This window comes from Onychostruthus taczanowskii, unplaced genomic scaffold (assembly GCF_017590055.1).
Source record: "Onychostruthus taczanowskii isolate IOZ18803 unplaced genomic scaffold, ASM1759005v1 scaffold32, whole genome shotgun sequence".
NCBI lineage: Eukaryota > Metazoa > Chordata > Aves > Passeriformes > Passeridae > Onychostruthus > Onychostruthus taczanowskii.
In genome coordinates, this window is record NW_024500572.1 from 6,778,320 (window position 1) to 6,805,539 (window position 27,220).

Consider the following 27,220-nt stretch of genomic DNA (forward strand, 5'->3'; position numbering starts at 1 on the left):
GCATGAGTTGTCCAGTGTGGCATTCCACAGTCATCAGACGTTTTTTAGATTAACAGAGAAGTGATGCACAGTTTGCCATTCTCTCCTTCTCTCTCCCCTCTCCAAAGAAAGCTGCTGCTGTTAGAACTGGTGAGAAAATACTGTTTCTGCAATTGTTCTAACCAAGCACTTGAACATCACTGAATCCCCTGCCTGGTCCTTCGACCAGCAGCACATCCTGGTGGCAGAGCAGGATCCTCTGCCTGCAGCAGCACAACTGCTCTGTGCCCATGGCCCCGTGGCCTCTCAGTCTGAGTCAGAGACAGCTCAGCTGACAAGCTCTGCTGTTCTACTCTCACTGTCTTTGCATCCTTTTAAAAAGTTTCCTTTGTTCACCCTGGCCCCCATTCTATTGTCACTTCTGCCCTAAATGCCCTGTTTATAGCTTAGCCATTAGCCTACAGCTGTCCCTGGAAGAGACCCTGGCAGCTGGAGACTTCCCAGCAACTTTCACTTGCTGGGGCCTCCTTTTGATCTGGCATTTGAATCCACAACTAACTCAGCAGGGATTAAACAGGACAAGCATTTTGCAAAAAACACACTCTCTGTTTCCTATGAAGTCAGTTAAAGGAATAAGGAAATGACAGATTTGCTGTGGAAAAATCTGATGGTCTTCCATCCCCCTTTTTTGCTTCCAGGAGATAAATAATGTCTCATTATTTATTACTGCTTCTCTAAGTGAAAAAAAAAAAGTACGAACGGGTCCAAAGTGAGCTCTGAGAACGATGATAGTGCTGTGGGTTCCCTGCCAGAGACAGGACCACATAGGCCAAAGCTGGCAGCTGTCACGAGCCCTGGCACCATCTAGAATTTCAACCACATGGCTGGGAAGATGTTGGCAGCACTGTGGGAGACCTATTCATTGCTTCCCCGGTTTAGGGCGAAGGACTACTGTGATGGAGACTTTGAAAGCATAGCAAAAGGAAATAGCAGAGCTCTCACTAAAAGCATGATATTGCAGTCACTGAAAGCAAGTATGTTTTCACCATTAACTTCAGGAGATGCAAGATCAAGTGACCTATTCACATTCAGCAGCTTGCCAGGAAACAGTAACAGTCTTGCTCCTACTAAAAGGATTTCTCCTGCAATTTAAGTAGGAGAAGCCAAAGTTAGTGGAGGGAAAGGTCTGGGTGTCTAACCCTGCAGACAGTGAAATGCCTCTTGTCTGCACTATATGAAATGCCTGCAAAATGGCACATCATAAAATCAATACAGAGTGCTGCAGAGCCAGGAGCTTCTGTTGTCATTCACATAAAACTTCCTTTAAAGCAAACAATATTGCTGAGCAGCCCTGAAGAGTGAGACAAGAATGCGCTTCTGGTGGCATTTCTCCCTTTTGAAACCTAAAGCTAACAGAAGTAACTTAGAAGCAACCCTTGCTGGGCTTCTGCTGTCTGCTCAAGGGCCACCCTGATGTGGGATACCCAGAGGAAACAGGGGTGTGTGTCTCTCCTCTCCTAAATGTGAGGGCACCGTGAGCAGGAGTGACCTTTTTATGCCTTGCCCAGCTCGTGTGTGCACACAGGACAGTGGTGGCAGGTCCCAAGGGCTGCTCAGCACCCTGCTCCTGATTGTGTTACTCTGTGACTGGACCTGACATCACTGGCAGGTACAAGAACTGAGTTCTGATCCAGACATTACTCAGAGCCCCTCACAGAACTGGGCTGTTCCTTTGCAATTCCATCCTTACTACGAAGCAGCCACTCCTCCAAGTGCCACTCAGCTTCTCCAAACATCTCCAGGACTTTTCTTTTTCTAACAGAGGCCAAAGCTGTGGTAGAGGGCTATGGGCTGGAGCCAGCTGCAAATCTATCAGTCTGGCTTCCAGTCTCTTAAAGAAATTGGATATCAGAGCGCTTACAACTGCCAACTTGCTTTTATCTCTCCCTCCAGAAAAGTGGATTATCTTGATGCTAACAGAAGGATTCAGTTTCTTTAAGCCATGCCAGATTTAAAAGTGTAAACACACACACATGTGAAATCTTGCTCATATTCTCTAAAGAGGTTAAGTTTTGGACCTAAGTGCTTTCAGCCTATAGGTTTTTTCCTATTTGCTCAATCCAAGGAGAACCCATTACAGACTCTTTTACTCCAGTGCCTTAGGCTTCAGTATCACAAATATATATACTGTCTGCTTTTGTATTAATTATTATATGGATTGTAGCAGTACACAGTACCTGCTCCTAGCAGTACATTTATTACTGAAAAGTAAATGACTTAGGACCCAAAATTTGCTATCAAATGTGACTTTCAATCATACGCTTCTAAGTGGTAGTAGAGACCTTGAAGTTCCCCATCAGAGTGCCTGTTTTTAAAGATCTTAACCATGTCACTTCAGAAAGTGATTGATTTAGACATTTCTAATGTTACTGTAAAAATTAAAGTGAAAGAAATCCCTGCAGAACATGAAATAAGACTTTAAAGTGCAGGTGTTCTTTTGCCCCTCTATATTCAGAGCTGTAGTTTAAAGGGGTTGTTACAGTGAAAGAAGAGGATTCACGTAAATTCAGAAGCAAGTAGATCAGTCAGGACTGGGTGTGTGTCATCCACAGCTGGGGACACAGGCTGATCTTCACTTAAAAAATATATAACATGTTGGGTGCTAATCCCTGTTTGAAGTTCTTAAGCAAAGCCACAGATAGATTTAATTGTTATACCAGCAGACATTTTGGAGAAGTGGACATTGGTCCTTATTGTCTTCAGTGACATCGTTTCAAAAGCACTGGTGTCTTCCCCTGCCCTGAACCACATTCACATTCAATGCAAGTTGCTATTCCAGAGGAAGATGCTGAGAAGAGGCCACGTCATATGGTGGAACATTTTGTTTCAGCAGTCATTGCAACCTTGATGAGATCTTGAGCAACTTCAGTGTTTCTCCCCCTCCACACTGATTCCTCCTCTATATTTTCTCAGAGGAGAAAAACCTGGGGTGGCAACCACAAAAAACAAGAATTCCAGCCTGTTACAAATTGAGGAAAGGACTGCTTCCTATTTAAGATCTCAAAAAAACCTTACTGCAAAGAAGGCCTTGATTTATAGGATAGATGTTTCTGGTCACTGCGTGCATGTCCGGGGCTGAGAAGGGAGGGATGGCACAAGGGATGGATGTCTGAGCAGGCAGTTTCCAGCCACCCAAACCCACGGTTGTCTCATTGCACTGCAGATCTTACCAAAATTTTACCTGTGAAGTGCCTCATTGTCAGAGCTTAACACACATCAGTTCTCAGTGTATGTGTGTGTGTGCCTCTGACTCTCACACATCCAGAGGATGAAGGTCAGTACTGCTCATTTCAAAGTGAGCTGTTGGCCTCCAGAGCGCTCCCCAGCACCTGGCTGGTGCGGGAAGGTGCAGCTCCCAGGAGCCTGGGAGGCATCCCCAGAGGTGAGGCTGGACACCCAAGGTGTGACCCAGGGGTGAGCCCGGATCCCTGAGGGGTGAGGCTGAATCCCTGAGGGGTGAGGCCGGATCCCTGAGGGGTGAGCCCGGATCCCTGAGGGGTGAGGCCAGATCCCTGAGGTGTGACCCAGGGGTGAGGCTGGATCTCTGAGGTGTGACCCAGGGGTGAGCCCGGATCCCTGAGGGGTGAGCCCAGACACACCTGGCTGCAGCAGGTGCCGGGAGGAGAGCCGGGCGGGGCGCGGGCGGGCGGGCGGGCGGAGCGCGAGCCCCGATGATGTTTTCTGCTGTGATGACTCATGGTGTTCTCTCTTGTCTTTAGATACCAGCCTGTTGATATCATTCAACCAACCAATCATGTATTGCCAGCCTCATTCGGGGATTCTGATTGGTACTTTGTCACAGGCATCTCTCTTACCTCCACCAATGAGTCCTCACGTAGAAAACCACCACAGCATGACCTGCAGAAACAGGGAATGCCAGGTGAATATTGACTCTTTCTCCTCCGTCTTTGTGGTACTCACAGGCCCACGGGCCTCTGTGTCTTTTTTTTTTCTCTCTCTCTCTCCTCTAGATCACGAACTGCTCAGGCAAGAGCTGAACAACCGGTTTTTGGTTCAGAGTTCGGACCGGGCCGCTGCCTCACTTGGCCCGGTGCCGCTGCTGAGAGCGGAGTTTCACCAGCACCAACACACGCATCAGCACCAACACACCCACCAGCACACATTCACTCCTTTTCCATCCAGCTTGCCCCAGACGCCGCTCATGCCGCCCTCTGCACCTCCCATGGTGCGTACCCCAGCCCAAAATGTGAGGATAAGTAGAGCATCTCTGGTCAAAAAGCCTAACCCGCTCTTGTCAAACAAAACCCAGCCCTCTTCATTTCAGCCAGGTGTGCTGTCCCTGCCCTTCCCACCTGGAGGCCAGCACTCCCAAATGGACCCCTTTCCACCCAGAGCCCCCACACCAAGCCTCCTGGTCCCCCGTGCTGCTACCCATGAGCAGATACAGCACCCACGAGACAAGTCCAGAATCCCTTTATTTTCCTTTTTGTGTGTCCTGCTGTGTATTTCTATTCCCCCTTTCCCAGAGCCAGCTGCCTTGACACATCAGAAGGTGACACCAGCCAGGATGGGTGGTTTCCAGCCCCAGACACTGTCTCCACAACTGCTGGGTGCAGGGCAGACCTTGCTGGCTTACCCAGAGCTCTCACCACAGTGCAGCATCTCATCTGATACCAGCTCTGTCCCTCTTCCTCCTAATGCCTGATCTGTATTGATTTAGGCATTTTATTACTTGATTACATCAACAAGCACTAATTTGTGTGTGGCTGGTTCGGCTGGGAGAGATCCTCCTGGCCATGTAATAAGCATTTGGTCATTGAATTTGCTTGTAGCACAATGGGACTTTGCTGCAGCTGTTACAAAATTGTTAGGGATCTGCTACAAATGGATTTTGTCAGTACTTTAAAATGCACTCTCTCCCCATTTCTGGCAATTACTTTGTGAGATTGAAAGCAAAAGATTGAGCTTTTTTTCCCCCTCTCAGTTTCACACTGTGTCCAAAATGCAGAAACAACCCTGTTGAAGGCTAGCAAAAGCAGCCTTTGGGAAGAACTACCAAGGACTCAAGGAGCATAATGTTTTCCACTTCTCTTTCCCACTGCTGGCTGCTCAATGGCATTATTGGGTTGTAATCTGCTTAGCAGCAAGACAATTAAAAGCAATATTATCCACCCAAAATCCAGCCCCAGGTGTTTGCTCAGTGTACTTGTGTGTAAATACCTTCCCTTCTTTGTTTGGTCTGTGTAAAACAATCCTGAATCTTTTCTCAGAAGTTTTCTGTGTTATTTAAGAACTGTGATACCCAAGCTTGTGAACAAGTCCCTCTCCTCCCACCCGTGCCCACTGATGACAGCCTTCAGACCAAAAACAACTTGCAAGGCTCTTTTGTTATATTTCACTCACATCTTATATTCCACTAGATCAGGTCTGCTAATCCTAACACCAGAGAAGAGTGTTGAAATTACAGCTGCATGTGTTTGGTAATTTACGGTATTTACACTGGAGGGGACATGGCTCCAGTAATAACTGTAATTAATGAAATTACAAATCTACTCTCCTGCACACAGAGGAGTGTGAAACAGCAGCTGACTTGCCAAATAAGCAGCTTTTCCTGAGGTCCTACAGCTCCCTTCCCTGCCTTTCTTCCCATTCCCTCCTCCCCAGCAGAATGTACATACTGTTCAGAAATGCAATGTGTGTGTGCTTTGGGTTTTCTTCCAAGATGGTACAGGACAAACAGGGCACAGACTACACACATGGAGGTGTTAAAACCCCATGCTGGAATGGAAGAAGTTTACAGTCACCTTTTCTCTAGGGAACTCTCCCTTTTATAGGGGAGGGTAAATATATCAAGATTTGTGTATCTAAAGTAATTCAGCCCTTTTCCAAAGAATTTTGGTGCTTACAGGAACCCAGGAAACTGGGAATTGGAATTGGTTGCCCCACAGTAGGTGCTGGGGTCTAATGGAAAATGTTTCTGACCTGCTAGTCTGTGATCTGGTTCAGCAATCCAGGGGCAGATCCCTGTTGTGGACCTGGAGCTGAACTTCCCTGTGTTTCACTGAGCTGCAGTATCAGGACTGCTCTCTTCCCAGGGCAGGAGCCTGGTCATGCAGTGCCTGAGACAGACTCTGCAGTGAGCCTGGCAGTGCCCAGCGTGGCCTGGGGGCTCCTCTCTGTTAGCCTGGGGAAGTCAGTCATGTCCCCGGTGAGCGAGTATGGAACAACCAGTCAGTTCTGCTCTGTTAAACGCTTACATTTATTTGTCTGTGTTGAAATCCTGATGTGTCTGCTCCTGCCAAAACCAAACTCACCTGTTTCCTTTTTTTTCTCTTTTCTTTCCAGTTTGACAAGTACGCTCCCAAATTAGACAACCCTTACTTTCGACATTCCAACGTGAGTGCTCGCCTTCCTCCTTGGTTTCTTTGTTAATGGTTCTGCTTGCTCTTCTTTTGCTTGTTTTCAATTGATGAGTAGTGTTTTGATCCATTCATTTCTAAAGCTCTTTTTCCGTCTTGATTTTGTATGTTTTTAAGGTACCAAGTTTTCTTTGGGCTTTTTTTTATTTTTTTTTATTTTTTTTAAATTCTCTGTCTCCTGCATTTTTGCTGCTGCGGCTCTGTATGGCTGTGCCTGGGATGGCAGGGAATGCGCAGGAATTGCTCAGTCAGTGGTCACTGCAGTACCTTTGCAGCTGGTGCTTCTCCCAGTGCAGCAGCCCGGAGTGCATGGCTCTTTCACAAGGTTTTGCTCAGGTCACAGGAGTAAGTCAGACTGGTGGTTTCTTCCTGGTGCTCCCCACTGCTCCAAAGCACAAAAAACTACATGTTTTGGGACTTGTAAAACTGCTGTGTGTGCTCAGGAGAGGCCTAAGCAAAATTTCACCCAGCCTACACAACTACAAGGTGGTGTGCATGTTGCCTGTGGTTAGAGTGCAGTGCAGCATCTTGTGGTTCCTTTTGCTTTAAAAATTAAAGCAGGTCACATTTCAAAACAGGATCGATTTGTTTGCAACAGCGGAAAAATGCAAAGTTAATGGAAAGTGAACATAAACCCCAAATTATGCTCTGTGCTTCCTGCAATAGTCCACAATTTTTAAAGGCACACTAATTCAGCACTATCTAAAAAATTTATCAGATGAGTGCATTTTTCAAGTTTTGGCTTTGCTCTTAAAAATTTTGAAAGCAAATTTATCATGTATTTTCACTGTGGCACTTGTTCAGCACAGTACTTTTTTTGTATGTGCCAGGCTTGGCACCTACCTCCATTATTGTTCAAGTCATCCTGTGACATAAGCATCTCTTTTTCTTTTGTAGTTCTTTCCAACCTATCCTCCAGCAATGCCTGGAATGCCACCCATGCTTCCACATTCAGGTCCCTTTGGGTCACTTCAGGGAGCATTTCAACCGAAGGTACAAACTTCTTCTTCTGAAGGCTTTGTTCTTTTGCTGGGAGAGAAACTGTGTTCAGAGTCTTGTCTCTGGTGATTTTGCAGCACATGATTTGAATAGCAGAAGTGCAGCACAGGGCTGGAAAGGATCCCCCCGCAGAACTGTGAGCATCCTCTGCACAAAGCAGCCAACACTTCAGCAGAAATTTTCTCTTGGCACTGCAGATCCTTCCTTGGAAAGGATGTAGTGGTTCACTGGGAGGTCTGCTGAAACTGAAGGAGCAGCATACAGTGAAGTGCATTATTTTGATTGAAATATTTACAGCTCATAATAGACCGATGAGTCCCAAATCATTTTATGAATCTAATGGTCTGAGATTGCAAAAGATAAACTGTGTTTATTCCCAGAAAAAACAATGAGAATTTGACTGCACAAGTGTGGGAACAATAGGGAGAGACTGCTGGAAATGGGTAGAGCCATTTGAAGGAGCTGAATTTTTATTCCTAGCTCCAATACTGTCTGACCTTGGGCAAGTTGCTTAAACCTTCTGTTCCTCAGCTTCCTCATCTATAAAGTTATCTTGCAGTGGGTTTTATAAGGGTTGATTAATGCCTGCAAGCTTCTTTGAGATAATGTGTTTGAAAGGTGCACTGCAGCTGTAACATGTCATTACAACTAGCACTGATTGGCGTTTGGAAATGTTGACATCATAACCCCCATTTTTTGGCAAATTCTGTGGTGTGCACTGCTTTTTTTTCCCCTCCCAGAGGTGTTCTTTTTATTAACTATTTTTAAATGTACCAAAACTGTTAAATCTCTCCAAACAAGAAATAATGGATTGTGTCTATATAGGCATTTGTTTGAAAATGGAGCACGTACTTCATTTGTAAGGTGACATGTTCAGCTTCCTCACATGCTGTGATTTTAGAGTTATCTTATCTTGAACTGCATTTCCATAGAACTCTGCTACTGTGTAAGAAGGCTTGAAGGAGCAGCACTGTAGCCAGGCCATTCCTGTTTGCAATTGGAAGGCGATTTCCATATCCACACCAGGCAGGTCTGAGGGATGTGCTTCCCTCAGCAGTCTCACTGACCTCAGTGGAAATCAGTAATTAGCAACTGCAAATAAGGCCTTTTGCAACCTTCCCCCTTAACTTAATGCTCTTCATGGAAGCCAGAGGATTTCCTCAGTGCCCATCGAATCCTTGACATTATTTTGGTTTAGGGATACATTGCAAATAGCAAAGTCTCTAAAATGGCTTTGTTCAGAGGCAGTTTTGTATGTGGTGGCTGCAGGCCTAGAGAAGGAGCAGTTCATGGAAGCAGATGGAACAAGAGGGACAGAACATGGCCATCCCTTGGTGGAGTTTGTCTGCCAGTGTTAATTGTTGTTACTCTAGCAAGGGGTGACAGGGAGTCCCTACAGACCCTGAGTAGTCAGGGTGTGAACTTGATTTTCCAAGAAGAGGAGCTGCAGGAGTAAGGTGGAATTGGACAAGTTTTGCTCACGTGCAGCCAGGGCTGTTTTGCCATAAAGCTCCTTCCTGCTCATGAGGAGCTGCTGCTACACCAATGGCACATTCTTCTGCTTTCCATCTTCTCTGTAAAATACCTTTAGGCCAAGGAGCAGTTACATAGTGAGAAGGAAAAAGTGAGCCCAGACCCCTTACATTTTTGAGCAGTTCCTAGTGCTGTTATAACTACCTTTTAATTCATTTTAGATACATCCAACATTTGCTAGCTTGGGTTTAAGCAGTGCAAGGTCACACTGTGGTGCCATGGTTAATCACTGACATCATTTGATCTTTGCACAGTGCAGTATTTACATACAATCTAACGTCCGAAAAAGAGAGGGATAGGTTGAAAAATGTATCTGCTGCTTTGGCACATTACTTTCCAGTTTCCCAGAGGAGGCAGAGCTGAACTCCAGGCAAAGCCACTCCAGTCATGGTTACTGCACTGTTCTCCCGTGGTCTCTCCCTCGCAAGCTGTGTGACTAAAGCCTGCGTAATCACTGCAGACCTGATGATTTGGCTTTAGCACTCTGACTCTTGCACTTCTTGCTTTCCAAAGCAGAGATCTTGGTTTTGTTTTTCCCCTTCCCATGTCATTTGCCTACAGCTGTGCGTGTGAGTCCACTGCACATAAATCCAGGCTGACGGTAAATTTCTCAGTGAGTTTCCCGAAGGCCATTTCTCACAAGCTAAGAACTTGAAAAGGTCAGAAGTATTCAGTTTACTTTGCCGGAGGAAGCATTCACATCTTTCTCCAGGGGACAAAGGGACAGGATGACACCATACTATTAACATGCTGTGATCTTTAAGCTCTTGCCTGTATGAAAGCTGTAACTTATTTGCCACCTTATATCTACCTCAGCTGTCAGAGAAGCCCTGAGAGCTCCCATCTGCCTGGGGAGTGCATTGACTTACCTACACACACACAGGAGAATTCACTTTTTAATGAGTCTGGAAGTTACACAGCCATAGACAAACTAAAACCTACCTTCCCTCCTACACCCAGGATTATACTCATGCCTCGTACTGTTTGAAATCTGCTATAATTCGACCTAAAACATGAGTGAAATGATCTCCTGGGGAATGAGGTTTAACCCCTCTGCACTCAGCTGTGCAGAGGCACCAGGTGCAGTTGCTGTGGGAGTGGGAGATGGATGAGTGCCGGAGTGAGGAGATGAACGAGTTCTTGGGGATCATTAGGACAGGACAACAGGTGGGACCCGGAGGAGGAGGAGCAGGGATTCGTTCAATGAGGTGTTTAATTCTTGCTGGAAAATGATGGGGTAAACAATGCAATGCTATAAAAGACCCACAAGCACCTTCTAAGGTTTCTCATTTTTGCCTTGTCGAAGCAGATAGATGGGCTGTTGCTGGTTCAGGCATTGTGTTACCTGGCCCTAGTCAGAGAGGGGCCATGGTCCAGTGTGTGGAATATGGGACTGGGATGCTCAGGTTATCCTGTTCCTGTCTGCTGCCTGGAAAATGGAGGGAGTCAGGCCACCTCTCTTGTTCTCTCTCCTACCTCCTGCCTGTTTTGTCTAAAGAATAAGCTCGGGGGGCAGGGACTGTCTCTTCCCATGCCCATGCACAGCACAAGGGGGAGTGATCTCAGCGAGGCTTAGGGGTGCTACTGGAATACTGTTACTGCTGCTCAGTAATAATAAATGACATGGTGGTTAAATGCTGTTGGCTGTCAGTAAGAGATAACATTTAGCACTAATGTAGCAATATGCGTGTTCAAAGCGCAGTGCAAACATGGACTAATTAATGCTGTTAACATCAGATAGAGATGTTAAATGTACCACTGGTGTGATACAGTATTATTCACACTCTCTTCTTGTCTTTCAGACTTCAAACCCTATTGATGTAGCAGGTAGACCAGGCACAGTCCACCATACGCTGCTGCAGAAGACTCCAGGGGTAGGCAACAATATATTAACTTCTTTTCAGCTTATCTGGGTGTACAGTAAACACAGTGATTGCTGATAAAAAAACGAGAGTAGGCTGGTGAGCAAATTTGCCTTCTAGACCAGGAACATGCAGTGAGGAGAGAAGCTGTCTTTTTCTGGTGAGACAGCAATCTCCACCAGTCATGAATTCAAAGGGATGTATTGGCTTCTTTCAAAAGTCTGAGGAAAATGGGGCAGGAAACCCCTTCAATGTCTTTCCTCTAGGTATTGCTTGGAGAGTACTTTCATGTGCTCCATTTCAGAATAATTACAAGGTTCAGAAAAGCACTGGCACTGTTCACTTGCTGGCATGAAGCTGCTTTGTTTATCATAAAATTCTGCTGAGTTTGGTTCAAGGAATGAAAGAGAAGTTTTAAGCCTTCTTTAAGCCTTTTAGGTTTCCCGTGTCACAGGGGACTTCTCTGGAACGTTGCTTTCTAAATGCTCTCACTTGTTCAGAGGAAGGAAGTTCCCCACCTTTCTGTATATTGGCTAGTTTTAGAAAGACTGATTGTTTTATTTCTGCTTTTTCCATAGGTGTCAGACCCTTATAGGCCTCCAGTAAGAGTAAGTAAGGTTTGTGGGGGATTTTATATACATATTTATACACAGACACTTGGGATATTATGCATGTGCTTTTGCAATTCATCATGTCCAATAGAAAATCTCATGCTCATCCTTTACTTCAAGCAAAATGTCAGTTAGCTCGCTGCCACTTCTGATTAATAACATTTAGGTTGAATCCCAGCCTTGTTTTGCATCCATTTATGTGCATTAATAGTTCACAGTATGAAATGAGGGTCACAGAAATAAATGACTGTGAGCATGGGCAGACATTCACCAGTGAACAGATTCGTGGTGGCTCAGGTCAATGTGCTGATGTTCCACATAAACAGTGGAACAGTGAGTACCATGGCTCAGCTGAAAATAGGGACTTGTTCAGCTGTGGCACTGCTCGTCCTGGGGATTGTTTGTCCCTAGCCTTTGCCTCCCCAAAAGCCAGTAGCCATAATAACCACGCATGACTTAGCCTGCAGTGCAGCAGGGGTGAATGAACAGGGCTCTTTTCAGAAACAGAACTCTCAACCATTAGTTGCTTTTCTTAAGCATGGCATACTGTTCTTTGCTGCCATTCATTTCAGTTTGTGAAGGGGGGAGTGTAAGTAGGAAAGAACAAGGCAGGATCTCAGATGTCCATGAGATGGGGAAGATATCCCACATTCTTCCTGTTTCCTTCTTAATTTAAACATCATCTGCTGCAGTACAGCAGAAAATGTTGATCACCCATTGTGCCGTTTTAGTAATCAGCCTTTCTCATTGCTTAGCTGCCTGGCTGACAGTAAGGGAAATGAAATGTTCTATCTGATGTAGATTGCTAACGTATAAATTAATCTAAATTCTTGTGCTTTCCACTGCAGAAACCCGGGAAGTGGTGTGCGGTTCACGTACAGATCGCCTGGCAGATCTACCATCACCAGCAAAAGATAAAGGTAATTCAGATGGTTTCTGGAACAAAGCCAAGTCTTTTAGCTTACAGATTGTATTTGAGTGAGTAATGGGCAGGAAGCAGTTACTGTGGTCATTCTGAAGCTTGCCTGTATTGATTAACTAATACTTACACTCCTTTAACATTTATTGTAGCAACTGTAAAGTTTATCTGAGGGCAAAGGAGCTGGGTGGAAGGGTGTACAGCCAGAAAGAGGGGAAGAAAGTGAGGGGCAGAGTAATTTCCCCAAGTCAATCTTTTTTTTTTTTACAAATCATGCACATTTAATGTCGCTTCCCTTCTGCATTAGTACCTCCTGTGGAGGAGGTAATGAAATGGCCAATGCAGTGAAGAACATTACAGAGCAGAGAGCAGCAGAGTAGATTGATAACATCAGTGTTAGAGGTTGTGGGGCTTCCTGTGCTGCTGTGATGGTGGGCAGAGGGAGGGGGTTTAACACTTGAGAGGTAACAGGATGTAGGTACCCTGGGGTGCTGCTGCAGCCTTCAGACTCCCTATGGCAGGTAGAATAGCTGATAAAGGGACTTGTGTAGATTTTATTTTTTCACAGCTCCTAGAGTAGTTTTTTTGTCCCGTTAATGCAGGCTATTCTCTGCTTAAGTAGGTGCCTCTGGAAGAGGTGTATGTCCATATATTTTTATAAGCAAATACATAATCTTAGAGCTATTCATAGGATTCTGTGACTAAGGTGCAGTTCTGGCCGTGCTCACTTCTGCAGGGCAAGGATAAAAACGGTCTCTGGAGGAGCCTCATAGCTTCCTTCATCCTTTGCCCCTTGCCTGCACACTGAGCTGTCCTGGCTGCAGGAAGGGCACAGTGTGGGCACATCTCTCTCAGACTGGAGAGGCAGAACAGAGGAGCCCATCACCCAGCTCCCGAGGCGAGGCTCCTGTTGGCAGCTTTGTGCCTGCAGAGTATTTTTGTCAGGCCGAGAGCTCCGGCTGCTCCCGGGCTGCCGTGCACTCGGTGTGTCCTGTTCCTGCTGCAGCCTGTGCTGCAGGGGCTGAGTGCTCCCTGCAGAGCTCAGCCTGGCATGGGGCAGGCAGCCAAGGGGCTGCAGGGTGGGGTGGCCCTGCAGAGCCTGGCAGAGCACGGCCGCGGCTGCGCGGCGACGCTGCTGTCACTCCGGCTAACGCTCCCTGGCAGGGCTAAGGGGGAATGAGCCTTAACTCCCTCTGTTGTTTTTCCCTATAAAAGGAATGTGTAATGAGATTGGTTTTATGTCATTTGACAGCAAATGCAGCTGGATCCCCACAAGCTAGAGATAGGTGGTAAACTTGACCTGTTCAGCAGACCTCCTGCCCCTGGAGTGTTTCCAGGCTTCCATTATCCACAAGATCTTGCCAGGCCTCTGTTTTCCACCACAGGTAAGGGAAGATCATTCCTTGTTGATTAAAAACAAAACAAACAAAAAGTCAGTGTATGTCATGCATGACTTTACAGCTACATATCTCTCAAAAATAGAAGCAAGGTTGGTTCAAGGGGTGCAGAGACACTGCTGTGAGCAGGGCTCTGCCACCACTTCCAGTGCAGGATCCTCTGCACATCACTGAGCTGCAGCAGTTGGCCCACAGTCCTGTGTGTGCAGCTGGTTCTTTGTGCCTAATTAGTAGGCTATAGAGTGATTTTTTTAAACCAGTTTTGACAAAACACTTGAAAATGTTTCCATTGCACAGGATTGGAAGTGGCTCCAGTCTCTTTCTTGCTTTGTGTTTGCCATGTTATTCTTCTCAGTTCCTCCACTCACCAAGTTTCTCTTTCTTTTCTGAAAACAAGGGTTTTTTGTAAAAGGAAAACTTCAATAACGGCATTGAAAATATCACAGAAGGTGTATTTGTCAAGTGTTTGTTTTTTAAATAGAAAATTCCTCTATGTGTTACAAAGTGAAGCAAAGTCCAGGGCTTAAAATGATATATTGAATTTACAAAGAGCCCCAAAGAATTAAATACAGTTTACACTGATTGTTTTCCAATCTGTTGGAGAATTAATTACAATTACACAATTACCAAAGGACAGTAACCTTCACTGTGTTGTTCTGGATGGCTCTGACCATGGGAGACTGCAGCTCTCCCATTCTGGTCTAGGATGCCAATGTGTATTCATGTGGACATCTGTCTACCAAATGCTAAATGTTGTTCTTATTCTCAAACTTAACTTTCTTCTCAACTTCTTCACATTTTCTCTCTGTGTTTGAGATGCCAAAGTCTGCATTCTGAATGAGCTGCATCAATTGACGAGATGTAACCTAGCTCTTTATGTATGTAATTAATTGGAAAATAATGTCATTTTCTTCCCTAATGTTACTCTGGTTTTATGATGCAATATTGCACAATCACCTTAATTCAGTGCAGACATGGTCATATTCAGCCTGTGGAAATTAATGACTTTAGTTTTGAACTCAGTCCCAAAAATGACAGAACAGCAACAGATGACAATGAGCTGAAATTTCTGTGAGAATTGAGTTTCAAATGCAGATGCCAAATAGCCTTCAGGAACTCCACCAGTGCTTCAGTCTGTCTTTCTGCTCTGTCTGTGGATGGAAATTCTTAAACATCAAAAGCACACTTCTCCCACATGTAGTCATGCTGGTACCAGCTCTACACTGTGGGGTGCTACCCTGCATTTTGGTCTCTGTAAAGGTGTTTTGACAGTACAAGGTCAAGATATTTATTGCATCTACTTGGATGCATAAGCACTGCTCATTTACAAACCTCTGGCTGTTTTCCTGTGGCAGATGTTTCCTTATCACTGTCCTGTGTTGTCATTACAAGAGTCTTGTTTCATATCTGGTTTTGCTACTGTAGGCTGTTCTGGACAGAATTACCCTAACAGACAGAAAAGCACCAGTCCAGTTGGTATCTGGAGTTTTTTCCCTTAAAAGATGCAAGCATGGCTTGCTTTTCATTCGTAAAAGCAAGAGGGAAAATAGTATGAAATAGAAACATTAAAGAAGGCAAACTAATAAAAAACTTTCAGTAGAGAGAAACAACAACTTGTCTGTGAGTATATTAATCACAAGAGCCATCACACAGTAAATCCAGGTAAAGAGTGCTGTCAGTGTGAGCAAACACTGCAGCTGGAATACGTGGAGGAATAAAGCTTTTACTCTGGAATATCTGAGGCATTCTTTTCACCTTACTGAGCACGTGTGCAGTTGGTGTGAATCATTGGTTCTGCTGCATTGCCTGGTTACTGGGGGAGACATAAGTTATCTTAGGGCCACCTGTCTCCAGGAGGGATGCTGGCTGCCTGGCAGACGGTCTATTTAATAACTGCCTGACAGCCTGCAATGCTGCTCCTGGCTTTCTCCAGAGGATTTTTTATTATCAGCCCATGTAGTGGAGTTTGTAAGCCGTCTCCTTTGAAGAAATCTCCCATCCATTATACACCTTCTGAAATCTTAAAGGATTAGAAAGATGACAGTCTCCATCCGTCTTGAAGCACTGGAGCAGTCAGAATGTTTATCGAGAGGTGCTAGATGGGTCTCGTTGCTGTGGTCTCTCTTAAGTTTCTTCAGCTCATTTTCTGGCTGCTTAGGTTTGAGGTGCCCAAGCTGGTGAGGGCCACAGAGCTCTGTCTCCCTCTCAGGTTTCTCAGTTTGCTCATGTTCTGGACACACAAGTGTGTTTCACAGCAGCCGTCAGGGGCTGGGCTCTGTCTTCCTCCTGTGACCTCGAGGAAGTCCAGGTCAGGGGCTGACCCTGTGACAGGTGACACCAGTGCTTTCACACGGAGGTTGTGAGCCCGTTCAGATTCACATATGCCTGCCTGCAAAGGAAGAAAATCTCTTATTTTCTGCTCTGAAAGCAGAGCAGAGTTTTCTGCATGAGCCTGGTCCACCTTGAAATGCAGGGCAGACCTGCTTGTTTCACCCCTTCCTTCCCATCTCCTCAGCCTCATGTAAACCAGCATGCTCAGCAGTGGTGTTCTTTCCCACGGGGAAGTGTGGCACCATGGCAGTGAGCAGTGTCTAGGAAGGGGAAAAAGTACCAGGGGGGAGCCTGTGGATGCAGAGACAGATGTGAAAGCGTAGCTGGAGCTCTCATGGGAGAAACATGATTGATGTTCCCTGTGTGCCTGTCATTAACTGGTGTTTCATACAGACTAATCAGTCACTTCTGAGCACCTTCTGGCTGGGCCCATAACCTGGGCTGACCCTTTTTCATGTAAACATGGAGTAATGACTGAAAATGTCAGACAAAGAGCTTGGCTTTCCTGTTAATTTGGGTGAGCAGCAGCTCTCAGTGCAAGGTCTCCTCCTGCCTCCAGTGCCCTGTTAGACTCCTTGGTAGGTCTCTCAGGGAGATCTATGTTGCTCACTCAGCCAAGGTTTGGGATCTTCTCCTGCCTTTGTTGTTTAAATGTGGCCTTTGCATCCAGCTCTTGAGTGTGGTGGCCAGGAGCTCTGTGTGTACAAGGAGTCACTTGCCCCTGAACTAAAAAGGGACCTTGTTCTCACAGGTGCGACGCATCCAGCCACCACCCCTTTTGGTCCCTCCCCTCACCACAGCAGTTTCCTGCCTACAAACCACTTGGCAGGTAAGTGTAAGTAGCCCTGCCTTCACCTCTGTACCTCTGCCCCCTTCCTGGCTCTCCGTGTGGTCCTGCACTCTAGCACTAGGGGAGGGAAAGGCTTAAATTGCCTGAGGATCCCGAAGCTGGCCAGCTTCTCATCCCTGCCTGCTCCTAGCTCTTGCTCTCACTGTCCCCCAAAGGAGGGGACAATGCAGGACTGTCACATCTGTCACTGCTGGGACACTGCACCGGAGCCAAAATGTGACGTGTAGAGTCCTGTGCTCCTGAATGTGCCTGAAGAAATGGGGGAAATTTATGCAAAGATACCTCAGACAAGCCTCAGCTTAAAATGGGCTCCTCCTGTACCATTTTCCACCTATGAAAGGTCTTGACTGAGTTCTTTAAAAGAGTTCAGGGAACAGTTCCTGGCAAGTAGATGTTCTGCACATTTTGCCAGACTTTCAGTTTCCTAATTGGCAGTAAGTAGAGCCTGATTTTGTCAAATTTCCTCATTTTAGAAGCTCACAAGCAGCTCATTGCCAATTAAAGTTCAAGCTCTGTTGATTAATGTTTTAGTAACATTCATCCAATCAGTAAATGTGGCATGCCACATGACCTAGTAGACTTTTTTCTCCTGCAAATACCCAGATTTACATCAATTCCTGAACATTCTGTCAAAATTAACTATCTCTACTGAGTCACTCAGCCACAAGATCAAAGAGGAAGGGCAAGAACTGTTTTAAATAAGAAAATAAGCAAATAGCTGTTTGCTTTAAAATACAAGCTATTTGTGCCATTTGCCTTGATATTTTAAATGTGATATCTGTGAGGAAGTGGAGAGCAGCTTTACCTCCTGTAACATGGCAAGTTAAGGGCATGAAGGGGACAGTCAAAAAGCCAGTGGGCAGGAGGAGGAGTTGTTTAGAGATGACCAGTAGGAAAGAAAACAGAAAACTGATAAGATTTAACCCATAGCTGTCTCTGGAGTGTGGAAACCTGAGACAGGCTATGTGCTCTCAGAGAGGAACCTCTTCTGGTGATGGGTGCCTTTACTGGGAAAAAAATGCAGAAACAAGACAGTCATCTCCTTAATGCTGGCCTAGGGGCCTGCTGAGATTCTTCTTTTGAGGCAATTGCAATGTTTCTACTATTAATGCTGATAAGGAAAGAGAGTTATAGCTCAGCAGCCTCCCTAATTTCAGCTATTAGACCTTAATTTCTAACTCACTTCTGACGCGCATACAAAAGTTTATTACAGCACCTGTTTGCAGAGTGAGCACTGAATCCCTTCTCCATTTTAACATGATGGGAATTTTCTGTGCAAAGAACCTTGCAATGAGAAGGATCAGCTTAAAGTCTGGCCTAATCCTACTTGGATTCAAACCGTTAAGAAGGGGAGGGGTGCGTTTCATTCTCCAACATTCTTGGCTAAATGCCTGCTAAATCCCTGTTTGCCTTTCCAGATCCATTTAGCAGGTCAAGCACCTTCAGCGGCCTTGGGAACTTAGGCAGCAATGCCTTTGGAGGATTAGGCAGTCATGCTCTGAGTAAGTACTGGCTGGGTTACTGCAGACAAACATCCCTTCCAGAAAAGCCACATGCTAATATTTACAGCAGCTGGTGGTAGTTTTTAAAGAAGTTTAATTCCTAACCTCCATTCTCCTATCTGAAAACACTGCACCTAAGATTTCCAGGTCTCTGCGGTGGGAGCTTTTCTGCATGTCACAGAGATCAGTAGCTGTGCTCTGTGCCTCCTCACTGCTGAGGGTTGGTACCTTGTGTGCTCAGAGAGGCACTGGAGCTGCAAAACCCCACCGAGCTCTGGGACCCTGTGGGCACCTAAAGTAACACCCTTCACCAGCGAAGATGCACAGTGGAGCAGCTACTGATACTTCTTCTAATTCGTGTAGACATCCTCTGTAACCGTTGGCTGAAGTTTAAATTACCTGTATAAAATAATTCTACCTCAAAAACATGTTACCTGTAGGCAAAACATGCTTGAGAGCCACACATAAGAGAGCACATAAGAGAGCATGCTTGTGCATCTCATGGTGCAACAGGAATCAGCTGAAGATGGATGGAGGAAAATCGAGTGACTGTTCCGAAAAGCCTACAGCCAAGCTCTGTGTTTATACACACACATACATGCCACCAAATAGTCTGGGTTCTTCAACAAAAAAACGTCCCTGAAGCCTCAGCTGCAGGCAGCTGATTGCTTAACCCACAAATTAAAGTTTCTGCCAGAGAGAGGAGCTGAGGAAAAATACTGCTTTTGTGCTGGAGCCCTTGCCTGGGGTGGGGGGAGAAGAGAAGCTGGGCATTTTCAGTAGTCTCTGAGTTACTGAAATGTGTAAAGCTTCCTCCAACAACAGCCTTTAAAGAGCTGGTGGATCTTACACCCAGTGTTGGAATTATCTGTCTCCACTCACTAGTAGCTCCCCCTCACCATTAAAAAGCCGTAAAAGGACAGTTCTGGTTGTGACAGGTGTTGTGAAAAATGTCTGTATAATGATTGGCTTTGAATTATTTCTAACTCTTCCTCCCCCTGCCATTATTCTAGCTCACAACAACATTTTTACTCACAAAGACGGCCCAAACCTGCAGAATTTCAACAACCCCCATGAGCCATGGAACAGACTGCACCGGACCCCGCCGTCCTTCCCAACCCCTCCCCAGTGGCCCAAGCCCTCGGATTCGGAGCGGAGCTCCTCGGTGACAAACCACGACAGGGACAGAGAGCGGGAGCCCGAGAAGAGGGATCTTTCTCTGGGCAAGGACGACAGAGACAAAGAGAGGTGAGCACTGTGGGCTTCTGGCCGCTTCCTCCTGGTGCTGCTTTTCCTCTGTATTTTTTTCTGTTTTCCATAAAATGTTGCTGATCCTTGAAGCAGCTGATAGGCATTTTGCTCAGATAAGCACCAAAACCATTCCTCTTTGCCTTTTGGGATTTGTATTCTGTGGAAATATAGTAACCCAGTCCCTGCTAGTCAGTTAACAAATTGCACCAGGCTGAGAAATTGAATGTGTTGCTGTGTTTTCAGTCTACTGAAAACTTGGTTGTTTTCAGTGCAGCTGCTTTAGGATTGCTGTGTGTTCTGAAATTGTGATGGGTCCTTTGGAGACAGTCATAGTTCTCATTAAGGTACAGATATGCTGATGAATTCAAATGTTAGCTGGACATTAACGAGATAACAATGCAAATGCCTGTATCTGGAGCAGTGTGCATGAATCCATTAGCAAAACTGATTTAAAAAAATTGCATTGTGGGCAAATCCTTATTAAGGATGACAGGCCTGTATCACCTGGTCTATAGTTACTTCATTAGCTCCCAGTTACATGATTTTGAAGCTGTGAAGCCCTTTATATTTCAGAGCCCAGTTGTCTCCAACAGGCTACTTCTTTGTAGGCAATAACAGCCTGCAAGTCTTAGATGTGCATGCTTGACTAGTGACAGGGGTTCATCGTTTGCTGGAGTGCTTTTAATGAGATCTTCAGGCAGTACCTGTGAACAAGATTATATGGAAGCAATAGGCTGAAAATCTTCTTGCTTTGCATGTTAAATTGTCTGACATCCTTGCACAGATTTCATTCAGGTAGGGAAGGTATCCCTTCTTGGCTCTAGTGGAATTCATTTGCAGACCAAGGTTACTTTACTCTCAGGAGTGTTCACACAGGGGTTAACAGCTCTATTACACTTCTATTAATTTAGCTTAAGCTGTTCCCAGCATCCCTGTTCGGCCATGTTTTTAATAAACCACATCCTTGACCAGCAATCAGGACTACCACAGAGGAAGAAAGCTGGGTTAGCAAATGTAATCATAAGGGATAAATACTTACACAGCTCCCCAAAACATCTCCAGCTTTCAGCACTCAGGTCTTACAGCTCTCAAAAACAAACACAACATAAAACTTAGGCAAAGCGAGCCTCTCAGCTGCATAATGCAGTTCTCTCAATCACACGATCATATTTTGCATTTAAAGTGTCTCTCATTCAGAGCAAAGTGCTTTTAGAAGGTGAGCATTATTTATTCCCCTGTTAAAAAGGTGGGATTAACTGTGACTAATTGGCTTGCTCAGAGGCAGAGGTGCAATTGGAAATGTAAACCTTTGTGCCTCTCTTTCTAAACCATGGATGTTGTCATCAGACCCCTTGTTTATCACAGCAGGTCCTCTTGAAACACAGCTCAGTTGCTCGGTTTCGTGGCTGATTCAAGGATGTTTCTCCTGAAGCATCTGGCTTACCTGCAAGAACTGCCAACAACAAAAGTCTTGTAGTTCCATAGCAAAATCAGCTTCACCTTATGGTTGCTTCCAGTCAAGGAGGCTGACTTGGGAAGGACCTGCATGCATTTCTGTAGTTGTCTGTTTTGTGTGTCTGGATCCATGTTTTAGGAAAGGAACCCAAGTTTTACAGCTGAGAAGGTTGTCTGGCAGCAAGATGTACACATGAACACACAATAAGCTTTTTTGAAAGAAAAATAAGCTGTCTAGAATTCTTTTTTCCGTACATTTCTCAGTGTAATGGTCTTAGGGTGAATATTTCCAGCCACATCCCCAGTTTAGTCTTACACTTGTGAACGTTTAACTTTTTTTTTGTCTTTAAAGTATGTAAAGGCAGGTTGTGCATATCGCTTACCATAGCATCGCAGCTGTAGCTGATGCTTGTAGAACTTTCCAAATCCTTTCCTGAGCAATCTCAAAGTGTACAGCTGGGCACAGCACTGTGCCTGCCCAACATCACGGGTGTGCTTGTTCACACATAACCAAGGATGTACCTTCTGTCTTTTTACAGAGACCTCATGGATAAAAACAGACATTCGAACAGATCCTCGCCGGCATCCGCCCCCGTGACGCACCAGATAAGCAATCTCATCCGCAGCAACAGCCAGAGCTCCAGCGAGCCCATCAGGCAGGTCAGCCTCGGGGACAGGGAGAGGTCCAAGGAGCCCGAGCGAGAGCACCCTGACCGGCTGAGAGAGCCGCCCATAGCTGAACACAAGATCAAAGAGAGCCGTTCCCCAGTGAAGGAAACTCCAAGCCATGATAAGAGACCCTCTGAGGACAACACAAAGCCAGTAATCCAGTCTGTATCCCCATACAGCAAACCTGCACTAAGTGAGAGCCTGAAGCTTACCAATCTCATGAGCAAGGACATGGAGAGAAAGACAGAGCTTCCCAGCGACCTCCAGAAGATTAAGAATGACATCAAAGTCAAGGAGGAGAGGAAGGAAGACAGCGATGTGCTAGTGGTTGGGTCTGAGCCTTCCCAGCACTCCCGGTCAGTGGAGCATCCCCCACCGCCCACTCTCCATGGATTATCATTGCCTCACTCGATGGCTGCCTCCATGCCCATCTCCATGGGCAGCGTGCACCAGATGAACAACATGAATGTCCTGGACCGCAGCAGGATGATGACCCCGCTCATAGGCATGAACCCTTTGTCAGGAAGAGAGAGGCTGCCGCATCCCGGATTTTCCTGGGACCCAATGAGGGACCCCTTGCGAGATGCCTACCGGAGCTTAGACCTGCACCGTCGAATGGACTTCCAGCTCCGGACAGATCCTATCCATAGGTTTCCTACCACCTCTGGCTTTTATGACCATGAGCGTTCCTACAGAGACAGGGAACCACACGACTACAACCACGAGAACCTTCTGGAAGCCCGCCGAGAGCAGGAGCGGTTGCGGCAAGTGGAGGAGCGCGAGCGCTTGCACTTACGGGAAGAACTTGAGCGTGCCAGAATGCACCACTTGCACTCGTCCCCCATCGAAAGCCACCTGGCACACGTGCCATCCTTCATGCCTCATTTGAGCGGGATGCATTACCCCAGACTGAGTCCATCCACTGCCATGCACAACGGGATTTTGAACAGGAACCCGCCGACCGCAGCGCTGAGCGCGCCGCCGCCTCTCGTACCAGCCAGCAGCACCAGACCTGCCTCCCCTCGCAGGACTACTCCACTCACAAACTCAGAGTCCAGGGACTATTCCCCCTCTAGGAACCCCAAAGAAGTAGAGGCACGATAGTCCCCAACATTGAATTTTAAACTCACCTGTACATAAAACAAGCAAGCAAACAAACAAGCAAACAACAACAAAAAAAAACACAAACAGGAAAAAAAAAAACAACAAAAAAAAGAAAACAACAAACCTTTTACAAAATGCACTGCTGTAAACTTTTTTTTTTAATGTAAAATTTGTAGAAGTTAAGCACATTTCCATAAATAACGGGGTTGGGGACTTTCCAACAAGAAGGTTGCTGAGAATGGGAATTTAATATATAGGTATTGATTTTTGGTTTTGTTTTTTGTTTCTGTGCTAAAAAAAAAAAATGAGTTAAGAATATCAAGTTTGTACATTTTTTCCCAAATGTGAGAAACATTTTTAATGGATTTGTATTTTTTTTAATTTTGTGCTCTTTATTCACTTAAAAAAAGAAGAAATTTTGCTTTTGTTTTTAGTTAAATTTGCATTTTAAAGGCCTCAGATCCTTAAGAAAAAAATACCCAGGGTTTCTTAAAAGTATTATTTATGGAAATACTGTAGTTTTACAGTCCACTGTGAGGTTCCCTTCTGAGGCCAATTGATCATTTACCTTGGTACTTTGGAACCGAAGTTACAGATATATATTAAAATATTAATAATAATAATAATGTACAAAACTGTTTGTTTTTTGCCTTATTATATTATGCAGAAATTTAAGAGGAATTTTTTTTGACTTCTTGTTTTAAACAAAAAAAAAAAAAGAAAACAAACTGTAAATATTCTGTTAATATAAATGTACACCAATATTAAATTCTTAACATAGGTAGACTTTATAAAAATGGTTTCTAGAACCACTCTGGTTATTTGTTAACATGGTTACAACTCATACTCTTGTCACAGTCAGAAATTCACACTCAGAAAGCTCAGTACGGCATATATACTTCAACTATGCAAGAACTCGGAGGCAGGTCTTAGTGGATGTTGGGGGGAGGAAGGTTAAAAAAAAAAAAAATTTAAAAAAAAACAACCCAAAAACAACCAACTCGCAACTCTGGAGACAGAATGGCAATGGCATGTGAACAGGAAGAAGGATGCTTGTGTTTAACAAAAAAAAAAAAAAAAAAAAAAGAGAGACTGAATTTTTTTGTACAAACACAAGGGACAGTTCGTCAAGGAAAGAGAAAGACACACGCTCCTGGAAGGGAATTTTGGTTTCCTACTTTTCAAGCTGGCAAAAGCAGATGGAACTGGCACAGTACCATGCGGCAGACCCTTTCCTTATTTTTTTTTCCTTTTTTTTTTCTCTTTTTTTGTGTTGTGGGCAGGATCGCTGGCAAGCAAGGACAATTTTCCGTGGACCCCTTGTGCTAATTGTGCAGTGTTCTTATTGGAATCTGTATACAAGACAAAGTAGAATTTTAGGAGTGCAAAAAAAAAAAGTCTAATGGTTGATTAAAAAAAAAAGAAATTCTGATATATTATCTATAGTACATGAAGACCATAAGCAAATGTTTGTTTCAGTGTGGTTCTGCCTTGAACTGCTTTTTGGCATGATTTATTTTTTATTTCCAATTTTACTTTTCATCCATATGTAAATTTTGCCATGTTTTACTTGCTGTACCATCCCCCCTTCCCTTATTTTATTTTTCAGTGTCCATGTTTTATATATCCTGGGCTTTTTCTCTCTAGTTAATTCAGCCATCCGCTACTATTTTCTTGGCTCTGTAACTCTTGTTTCCCCCCCCTCCCCGTCCTCCCCCCTGCACCCCCTGTAATTTTAAACATTCAGTTTCCTTGTAGATCAATGAAGATAAATACAACATTGATTTTGGATGAAAAAGGCAGTTGAGTGTTTGTGTGTCGTAGCCAGCGCTGTTGACTCGAGGCTAATGGTTTATTGACGGCTGGGAGGAGGCAGCTGGCGGAAGGGGCTGGTGCTGGGACAGGGATTTGCTTCTGCCTCTGAATCCTTCCCAGCAGGAGGAACACGCTTTGGAGGTTGGGATTTGGGGGTTTGGGGAGGAGAGCAGAGCAGTGCCCCCGGCCCTGCAGCATCTCCACCCCACAGCCCAGGGGCACCTCGGGCTCTGCACCTTTGGAGCTGACCCTGCATCTCCTGCCAGGGGAAAGAAGGACAGCAAAGGAAGCACGGCCTGTGTGCGGCAGCTCCTGTGGAGGGACCCATCGCCACAGGAAGGGCATCACCTCCAGCGCTGCTCTGCACCTCCCAATTTGCTTCCCCAGGCTTTCCCTGGGCTGAGCTGTCTGCAGGGGGACGGAGCCGTGCCCCGAGCCCCTCGCGCTCCGCGGCTGACGGAGCGCACGGCGACGGGGCTTTAGCAGCATGGCACGGCTTCTGGGTTTAAGTCTGCGTGTGACTAAATTACTGAGCGTGAAAAAATGAAATGAAATAAAATAGCAGGGTCCTTAATCTGATGAAAGGAGGCTTAAAACAAAATAGGCATTAAAAATCAGCACCTGCTCTCCCAGCTGAAGTTGGAGGAACATAGAACACATGGTGGATGTGAAAAGTGTGTTGGACTCGGCATAATGCTGGCTCAGGGAGACTGTAATTCTCCTGGTGCCAGTGTCCAACATGGGATCTTGTTTGACACCATTTCTGACATGGATCTGCATAAATGAGCCCCCCTAGCCTCTGTTAGAGTCCATAGCTGCATGTTCCTAATGCACGTACATGTAAGCGAGGTTGTTACTGCAAACTTCAGAAAAAAATGCAAAAATGGGCCATACCCTTTGGAAGCATTTGGTCTGTGTATGACTTAAAAAGTGAGCATTAAATCAATGCTATGCTCCCCTGGCATTCCTGAAGGATTGCTTATTGCAGCCACCCTGGTGCCAGAAGAACATCATGACTGATGTTGTGGTGGTCTGAATATTAAAAGAAAATCAGTGGTTTGCCATTTACTGTATTAGGAGGCATTGCTCTCACGCCTTTGGAGGATGACCCATCAATAATGCTGCACTACAGTGGGATTCCTGTGGAATTACACAGTGTCGAGTATCAGCCTTCTTGCAAAATGGTTCATCATGATTAATGGTATTATTACCTAAACAGAGAAACTAATTAATTCAGCCTTATTCCTTTAAGCCACCCCAGCTGAGCTGCCTTCTGCTAAAAGAACTGGTACAGAAGGACTTCCTGGGTTTTATGCATTTCTACCACTGCTCAGCTTTCATTTTGTGCCGTTTTCACCATTTTTATTCTACTTTTGGCTGTCTCCCCAAAGACTTCCCTCAGTCACCAAAAAAGGGTGGAATTTAGCAAACAAATGACAGTGGGTGGGAGGAAAAAGATGGGATTTGGAAGGTTCATTGCTTGCCTCAGGCAGCCTGTGTTTAAAAAGATAGGAAGCCGTAAGGAGGGAGACCAGTGGTTGCACTTACATTACGTTTGTCCAAAATGCCACATTCCCATTGGGGCTCCATGGAAGATGTGTGCACCAGCTTCAGTTAATGTGGGTCACTCTTGGCACAGTCAATAAAATAGACAACTAGGATGCCAGGGAGTGAGGGGAAAAGCCAATCTGTAAAGCTGTAACACATCCTCAGATCACTTGTCAAAAATATTAACTGTTCCTTGACAAAAAAAGATCCAGTGCTTCCCTAAGAAGCCAACTTTATTGCCTAAAATAAGCATATGGGAATTGTCCTTTCCAGCCTATGTAGATACCATAAATATGTAGTTAGCTGTTGGTGACCTGGAGTTAGACAAACAGGGTTGATGCAGGGGAGCCCAAGGACTCGGCACAGGCTGAGCTTCCACGTCAGGTCTGCAGTGCCAGAGGAGGGAAAGCAGAAGGAGCCAGCTAGTCAGGAATGCAGTGTCCTGAGAGCTTAGGGAAGAGCGAGACACACCAGCTGTGCTTCGGGCAGCCCAGCAAGTGCCAGAGTGAGAGCAGGGGTAAAGAAATCAGTGGTGTGCAGTGCAGCTCGGGCTGGAGACGAGGAGCCGTCAGCAGAGGGGAAAACAAGATGCGTGTTTTCCTTGGCTTGTGCCAAGCAAAAAAAAAAAAAAAAAAAGAAAAAAAAAAAAAAAAAAGAAAAAAGAAAGAAAAAAGAAAAAAAAGAAAACCTTTCCCTTGCCTCCCTCAGGAAATTCCTTTTTGCCAAAGTCTTAAGAAAATAGTTGTGTTGCAGTGTTGGGGGATTTTGGTAATGGTGTTGTGAGAGGCCAAACTGGCATTACCCATCCCCAAAACCTGGGTGTCCCATGGCAGCACCCCTTGCAGAGCTCTTCCCAGTGCTTCTTGGTGCCCTTTGCACAGACAGTTGGCTATGGGGAGAAAGCCAACAGCTAAGGAAATAAAGAGAAATAGAGCTTGGGCAAATATATTTAGCA

At 45.3% G+C, this 27,220-nt stretch overlaps 1 protein-coding gene across 19 annotated transcripts in view; it reads left to right on the plus strand.

The window, feature by feature from the left end:
• Positions 1-24,700, plus strand: part of FBRSL1 (fibrosin like 1) — a 369,285-nt gene extending 344,585 nt beyond the window's left edge. For 6 of the 19 annotated variants that reach the window (XM_041410141.1, XM_041410146.1, XM_041410145.1 and 3 more), the window contains 11 exons: positions 4,011-4,246; positions 6,346-6,396; positions 7,317-7,412; positions 10,754-10,825; positions 11,392-11,430; positions 12,273-12,344; positions 13,596-13,728; positions 16,823-16,900; positions 18,340-18,423; positions 19,437-19,671; positions 21,669-24,700. In XM_041410141.1, coding sequence (XP_041266075.1) covers positions 4,011-4,246; positions 6,346-6,396; positions 7,317-7,412; positions 10,754-10,825; positions 11,392-11,430; positions 12,273-12,344; positions 13,596-13,728; positions 16,823-16,900; positions 18,340-18,423; positions 19,437-19,671; positions 21,669-22,902 — 2,330 coding nt within the window. In that variant the 3' untranslated portion in view covers positions 22,903-24,700. Of the gene's footprint in view, positions 1-3,758; positions 4,247-6,345; positions 6,397-7,316; positions 7,413-10,753; positions 10,826-11,391; positions 11,431-12,272; positions 12,345-13,595; positions 13,729-16,822; positions 16,901-18,339; positions 18,424-19,436; positions 19,672-21,668 lie in introns of all 19 variants that reach the window. The other 13 variants (XM_041410144.1, XM_041410160.1, XM_041410159.1 and 10 more) reach the window with 12 other exon arrangements.
• Positions 24,701-27,220: the final 2,520 nt, after the last annotated feature.